Source organism: Platalea leucorodia (assembly GCF_965183815.1).
Source record: "Platalea leucorodia genome assembly, chromosome: 2".
Taxonomy (NCBI): Eukaryota; Metazoa; Chordata; class Aves; order Pelecaniformes; family Threskiornithidae; genus Platalea; species Platalea leucorodia.
Window position 1 is genome coordinate 59,720,735 of NC_138824.1, and position 8,263 is coordinate 59,728,997.

The window sequence follows — 8,263 nt, forward strand, 5'->3', positions numbered from 1 at the left end:
AGAATGTATCAATACAGGGGTCTAAGGTTGGATGTTTTTTTCTTTTAAATCAAAACACCATTGAAACAGCTTGAAGCCAGACAAGTGTAATGAATCAGAGTTGGTAAGGTCATATCTATCAAAACAAGAAGAAGAAAAAAAAGACAGTTCAGTAAGAAAAAAATTCTCCAAACAAAAACCACTGAACTAAAGTGTATTTACAACAATTTTTCATCTGGGGAAAAATTCTACACTCATTTACACCACCTCAGACCTTTTGATATCAAGAAGAACAACACTCACTGAATTTAATACTCACTGTACACTCACCTAAGTGTAACGATATTTGACCTGAACTGAATAGCTCTATCATATGCATACTCTGAGCCCAAATTAATAATTTGGAAGTGGAAGGCACCTGATGAATGATCTCATATGTCCCTTTAACACCCACTTTGTTTCAAACCTTGTTTCAACTGAAAAAATTAACATGAAGCATGGCCGATATAAAAACCGTTCTCTACCACACTAAAATTTTGGTATTATACATGCTAAGCAATGTACAATTAGTCCATCAGCGTGACAAGAAAAAAATCATTCCATCAAAAAACCATGTACTGTGTGCTGAGAAACACAGCATATATTTCTGCAATGGCATTTGGAGCTTATTACAGCAGTCAATACAAACATTCTACTTAAGATTATTGAGCATGAATTAATATATGGGTGTTGTCTTGTAAATGATTTAGGTGTTAAAACTCAGCAGCAAAGCTGAGGGGATCTGGCATCCATACCGCAAATGAGATGATAGTTCCATTAAATGAATTAATGCCAACAACATGTATTATTTCAGAATATTTGACTTTTTGCTTTTACAAAGTAAAAATTTGTACACTATAAGAGAAACGCGAAAATGTTTTCTCTGCAAAAACATGAATCATTCAAAATATAGGAATCCTGGATGCACACTGACTGCTGAATAAATAATTTAATCATAATAACCATATTTACATGGTAAAGACATTTTCTTAATACTGTACATTCTGTTAATAACTCCACTCCCAATGAAGCTTTCCCCAGTTTTCAAGTTGCCAGACACTTTTACATCTATTTCTTAGGGCAGGTTGTAGGTTATCAGGTTGTAGGTTATGTTAGTCATATTTCAACAATACAAGTTACATTTAACTTAGAATTAGTAACTATGGAAAGAGATACCTACTGGTTTGTTAATCCACAGAATATCTGCATTGTCTGACAAAGATTCATCGGGACCGAAATCTGTAACTGGCTGGGCTTCCACCCTTGAACTTTGTTTCCTTTTTAGCATCCTGAAGTTAACTTTTGTTATCTATAATCAGGAAACCTCCTTGGGGAGAAAAAAAGAGAAGACATTAATTCACTAAAACCATTTTATAATGCATTTTGAACAGTTTTATAAATAACCTAAAGCATTTTATTTTCATGCAAACTGCTTTTGTACTTACTGATTAACAGGATCTTCATTTTATTAAAAAGCTTTGCCTATATAAATCACTGACATGACTCTTGTTAGTTTACAAGAATTTACATAAAGGTATGCAACGCAAACAATTACCAGAAACTTAGCAACGCTGGCAGAAAATTTGTACCAATATGCAAAGAATGCTATTGCTGTGAACTTAAACCCAGAGTAATCATTGGATGGATTTGACCTGGAGCCATTTAATTTAATGGTGACATTTCCATTTATTACACTAGGCTAAGATAAAGCCCAACATGCCAAAGGCAAACAGGCGATGTTAAGCAGCCAACAGATGTTAATGTTTTTTACTGAAATCAGAAGAGCCTTTTTCCTATATACTACTACTACCATGCATTTTTCTAATTTTTTTTTTTATGTTAGCAATTATCTATCCAACAGCCAGACAGTCGGCTGTCTCTGGGGCTTGTGTTGGCACATGGAAGCACTGAGGAAGATATGTCATTTCCACAAGGTCAGGCCGAGTCTGGACATTCCTGCATGGGTGGCACTGACTGAGCCTTCTGTATCCTCAGCGATTGTGAGCCACAATTAGTGGACACACCATGAGAGCAGAAAGGTGGGTTAGATCTTATTATTGACTTTCCCACAGACACAGTTCATGGATCCCAGAGTCTAAATAAATCCAAAGAGATGAAGAAAACACACTCTCCCAAGGAATAACAGTCTGCCCGTGAAATACAATTCTGTCATTCATTAAATACAATCCCTTACGGATTTTTTTCCAGGAAAGTGAGGGGGAAGGAGAAAGAAAGATTCTGGGACCTTGCTCTGGACCTTTACTCTGGACCACACATGGTTTGTAGGTGACACTACAGTTTCAAAAAGTTTGTCAAAACTAGTATAAAATAGATCCGTAGAATGGTTTGGGTTGGAAGGGACCTTTAAAGATCATCTAATCCAACCCCCCTGCCACAAGCAGGGACATCTTTCACTAGATCAGATTGCTCAGAGCCCTTTCCAACCTGACCTTGAACACTTCCAATGACAAGGCATCCACAACTTCACTGTGCAGCCTGTTCCACTGTCTCACCACCCTCATCATGGAGAAGTTCTTCCTTATGTCCAACCTAAATCTTCCCTCTTTTCAGTTTAAAACTATTGCCCCCTTGTCCTGTCACTACAGGCCCTGGTAATTACAGGCCCAAGTATCACAGTGATGACTGCAACATGAATGCAAGAGACACTGTCCTCGATTAGCCAGAGGAAGCAGTGGGCTCAGGACTGCAGAAATACCCACGTGCTTGGTCTCGGCTGGCCTTTTCAACCACACAGGCTGCTGCTTCATGTCCAAACACTATGCACCTATGCATCCTTGGCTACCTCTTCTTTTAGCTGTTATGGCAAACATAACCTATTCATCTTCTTCCAAGTCCCTCAGAGTCTACTCCTACTCTGTTTATTTTCTCTCTTTTGGATTCAAGCGGTCAGCTCCTGTCTCTGTAACTCCCTTGCTACATTTTCAGAAGAATGCTTTTGTGGTTTCTCCTGTGGTGTCTCTCCATACCTGATGAGCTCCATATGTGAGCTCCTTGCAAGCTTCTACAAAGTTTTTTCAGTACCTTCTTTCGTATCTGTCAGTAAACTAAAACTCCTGATCATGATGACTGCGCCATCAGTACAACCTTGTGTTTTCCTGCCTATACGCACCTATCTTGTATTTCCTGACTAATATTTAAAAACCAAGTCTGAACCATTGGTCTATCTTTGTATACACCGTAAAGCAACAGGGTCGAGGTCTTGGACTGATGCTCCCAGCTGGAGGAGCTGACATTATGTAATAATTGATTTTTTTAAATTAACAGAAATTATGTGAAGGCAAAAAGTAAGGGACAACTTCTGGCACCTTTATTTGTGTTCGATTGTCAGTCACAGCAACCTTAGTACAAGTAAAACTGGTAAGCTGTCACTAAAAATATGCAAATATTGTAAAATGAACGTTATAAATTAATAGTCTTTTTCTAACAAATGAAGACTGAAATAATATCTATACAAGTTGTATGTTCTCTTAATCCTCATGCTCAAGCTTTATGCTTCAACTTCTTTCTCATAACTGAATTCACTACTTCCTCTTCTTTAGCAATTTTTCCTGCTTTCTCCTATTTATTTCTAAGCCTAATGTATTGACCTATTTTCTCTATTTGGACCAAAGCATAACTAGAAACGCTTGAAGCCTCGGAGATGTTGGTGTACTTTTTGAGGTCATGAAGCCTTAAAATGGCTACATTTAGCACAGTGATAAGAAGTTTACTGCAATGTCTTGGAAGTTGCATTTCTCAAGACCTTAGGAAAAAAAGACGACACTTTCTAAAACATTTCTTGCAAATATGTTCCTTTGGAAACTGTTACTCAAACACTAATCAGTGAATTAAGAGAACAATAATTTTAGTCTACCATTTCTGGTAATGGCTATGACTGTGCTCCTCGTAAACCCTTAAGAAAATATGTACCAATAAATAGAGAATCAATAAGGTAAGTACAATAAATAATTATGAGAAAAGGCTCAGAATATTAAACACCGACAAGCCACTACTGATTTTTTTTTTTAATAAATGACACTCTAAATAACAAGCTATGTCCATTTCGGGAAGAAAGCAGATAATTATCAACTGGGTATTAGAGAGGCTCTGTTGTTTTTATGCTTTTCTCAGTATTGCTTATTTATACATCTGATGTGTAGGAAGATTAGCCATATCCTTCTAATGAAATTCCCATTTACTCTTTTACCCAGTGCCTTTTTTTTTTTTTTTTTTAATTGATCTGGGCACAGAAAATATCATGAACTTTCGATGTCCATAATGGATTCAGTTCACAGACTTAAATGTTGTGACTAAAAAGATCAGAATTTTTATTTTTAAGAGGTGGCCTTGAATAAACAAATTGCCATGTATACAAATCCAATGGAAGGGAGGGAACGTTTATGGAATATAAGAACCAGCTTGTTTACTTCTCTACTTGAAATGAGCAGAAATGCCCACAAAAAATGCAGAATAAAGATGACAAGCCATGAATCTTCTGGAAATGGTCTTTAGCAAGATTATTCAAAGCATTGCATGGTTGCTCTCAAGCTTTTATGAAATTTTTTGTTGTTGTTCTCACTTCTTTTATTTTTCCAGGGAACACACAGGCTTCTACATGTGTCTGTTACTGTAGAGCAATGCAATGCCCGGAGCATCCTCAGGACTCTGCCATGTGTGCAAAGAATTTTAACTCTTGGACTGCAATCCCTTTTGCACCTGTTTCTGCAAGGGGGAACCAGCTGAAAGATGAAGGGAGCTGTGCACAAACTCCTTCCAGCATGTGACACGCAGTGAGCACCACACCAAGCTGTGCTAATGGGGAGGCTGCAGTCCTCCCTAACCCCAACTACAAATCCACCCCTGCAGTTCCCACATTGATTCTGACACACATCATTAGGTCTTTCTTTGATCACAACCTGTTATTAACATGAAAGGCTTAATACATTCTCTAGGATATATTTCTAGCTCCAGAGTTTTTAAGAAACATTGGTAGCAGGGCAAAGACAGGTTCTGAGACAGGAAAATATCATGGAGTTTTGGGGCTACATCCACTTCACATTTCTTTGAAGCATTTTCTTTACAGTCGCAATGAAAATCCACAGCGCAGGTATCAGCCTTCTCAGGGAGGAATGTAGCGCCCTTGCTTTTAAATCTTTCCTCTATTTTTAGGAGCAAAGACAAATTAAAGGAAGAAAACTAAATAGAAAATTACTGACACGCTGAGCCCCTTCAGATCCATTTGGTTAGTCTTTTCTCTTCAGGTATGTTCAGCAACCACTACACTGTCTAAACCACCACCAACCACTGAATTTGCAGCTTCTGATGAAATTAAAGTATTCTAGCACAATAGCTGGTGAACTTAAGACCCACTGCGTACTTGGGAAAAAAAAGTCTGAAGAAGGTCTAATCCCAGTTTGTGATATCCACGCTAACCACAAGACACTCCTGCTGATGGAAGTCTGCACTTCCTACCAAAATCAAAGGACAAATTTGAAAAAGTAGCTGATCCTACATAACATCAAAAGCTGAGAAATCTGTGTCTTGTTTATAAAGCAAGCTCACTGGATACAGCATAATCTGCTCAAGAAATCTCTATCACAGTCAGGAAAACATGCTTATAAATGCTCTGGTAGACAAAGAAGGCAGTTGAAAAATGACTTCACAGAACAATAAATAGGAAAATAAAGCAGATATTCCTACCTACGACTTACGGAGAGAGTTTAAAAATCATACAAATCCTTGGAATCAGCAATGTCTGGCTTCCAACATACTTCTTTCTCACTGCCTATTGACTTTGTCACCTGAGATCATGTGAGCACTGCCTGAAGGTCCTCCCAGGGCTGGCCACCTACAAGAACTCTCTTCAACACCAATTCTCTCTTCTTTGAAAATGTCAACTCCCTTTCCAACTTTTCTCAGAGCTGGGACACACAAAGTGGCACATACACTGCTAAGAGAATAATTATCTTTGAACCTTTTACTATCTGTGAAAGCTAAAATGGGTGAGAGGAAGAGGACATGAACACCCATAGATATAGCATGATGACAAAACCCTATTTCTGTATTATACATTAAAAAAACCTCCAAACTACAGGCTACCTCAACAGAGAAATTGCTCTTAACCATAGTATGCATTATACGGTTACAGGAAAAATTTAAGTTCTCATTCTTTCATCTCAATAGCCTTCTCCTTTCCCTCTTAGCAAATTGTCACTGTTTCTATATTGCCTGCTCCCTCCATCCCCATGTTCCTCCATCCTGGCTTTTGGGTGCAGGTACAAGTGAACACCATTTCAGTATTTGTTTTCATGTAGCAAAATATTTGAAGTGAGCAAGTTATATACATGACAGTACAGATATATTTAATTTTAGAAGGGTAAAGACAGAATTCCAATCAATACGATCACATGGCACATGCCACTCTGGATGTTATTAACTCATAACTAGCTTCAAGGAAAAACTTATTTCAGGCACATGCCAGTATGGATGTTATTAATTCATAACTAGTTTCAAGGAAAAACTTATTTCAGTACTTTTTCTCTCTGTATGGTATTGTTATTGCATCTGATAAAATGTTCTAGAAGATCTCTTTATTATTTTGAACACAGTATACTGCTAATAGCTGACCGAACTTCAGTATTTGTTAAAATCAAACAGGATTCTTCACAAAGAAGGTATACTGGAGGAAATAGCCTAAAAACCAGTTACATTCACATTTTCAAATCATTTGGCTACAGGCAGGAAAGAACAGCTGGTGACATCTTGTACTTACTAACAGGACCCCAAACTAAAAATACTGGACTGGGGTTCATGGATCGAGGAAGGTTTAACAGTTGCTTAAGGCTGCCAATGTAAGAACATCCAGTCTGAAAACAGCCAGGTGTCAGGATACCTCTTTGCTCCCAACACGTCTCCTGTGTCTTATTATTGGCTACGGACAATGCTCACACAATATTTATTTCTTAAATATAAATTCCTTCTCTCAGACCTAGCCAAAATAATTCAGACCTACTCAGCAGACAGAATCAAATATCACATTGCATACAAAAGCGGATCTCAGGTGAGCCAGATATACAGCCTACCACTACTATCACGTCATGTCATATCACAAGTCCTTTTTACTATAAGCCTCCTAACATCCAGAAGATAGATACAATTTTGAAGAAACTACGCATGCATATACATGGTGCCGTGATACAGCCAGATAATGAACTTCATAATTTTAAATCGAATCGGTTAGCTTGTTGATATTTTTCAATTAAGAAATTGGGTTGAGTAAAAGAAAAAAACAACTGGATGATTTTTCAAACAGCGCTGTTAGACCACACCATGGCACATTCCACCACACCACTTCTTTTACATACAAAATAGAGATCAAGGTACTCAAAAGCTACTTCTCTAGTAAAGAGCAGGTACACTCTCACATTTCACAGTCCCAGCTCCCCAAGTATCCTGAAAGGAGGGACGCATCCAAGCATGAAGTGGCTACTTCCCTGTACAAGTAACCAGCTTTTTCCTTCAGTGGAAACGAAAGCACAAGAGTGGGAAGCACCCTCAGCCTCTCTCCAACATGTTGGCTGTTGGCATGACTGGACAACAGAACAGTTTTCCAAGCCCTACAATGTAAATATATCCTTAGACATTACTCTGTCAGAATGGTTGATAAAATGCTAAAATTGAATGATGGCCACTGAATGCACAGTAATTTTATGTACAGAATATACTGATGGCAATATATTCCCTTTATGGATATATAGCACAGTTTAACAGCTAGATTACTTCCAAAGTTCACTTTGACTGTGGCCCACCTACCCACCACTTGCTGCCCTAGGATGAGTCTACTGCAATGTAGTCTATATGAAAGTCCTTAAGAGCCCATAGCTGACAAAGACATGCAGCACTGTGCTTAGTAAGAATCACGCTGGAAAAAATACGAGAGCAGTGTTCTGGGATTTGCTTTTGCGGTCTACTCATCTCCAGGTGGAAACCATGTTATAGCCCTCTGTCAGAGCAAGGGGGCAGGTAGCAGCAGGTCATTCTTTGAGAGGACTGAGGGAGCAACCCATCCTCTCTCTAAAATACCCCACATTCAGTAACTTGCTAGGAATACTGCAGATCCATTTTCCAGGGTTTTAAAGAAGGGGATGAGGGCATCCTTCCCAGAATGACGCAGGGGTGGAAAGGAGCTTCTCTGTAGGCAGATGGCTGGCAGCATGCCTGCTTAAGTGACTATTTTAATGTTGCT

At 38.4% G+C, this 8,263-nt stretch overlaps 1 protein-coding gene across 2 annotated transcripts in view; it reads right to left on the reverse strand.

Annotated features, from left to right (window-relative positions):
* Nucleotides 1-1,306, reverse strand: part of NALCN (sodium leak channel, non-selective) — a gene marked incomplete at both ends in the record, with an annotated part of 233,725 nt that extends 232,419 nt beyond the window's left edge. For both annotated transcript variants that reach the window (XM_082304488.1, XM_082304487.1), the window contains one exon: nt 1,199-1,306. In XM_082304488.1, the coding sequence (XP_082160614.1) occupies nt 1,199-1,306 (108 nt within the window). The remainder of the gene's footprint in view (nt 1-1,198) is intronic.
* Nucleotides 1,307-8,263: the final 6,957 nt, after the last annotated feature.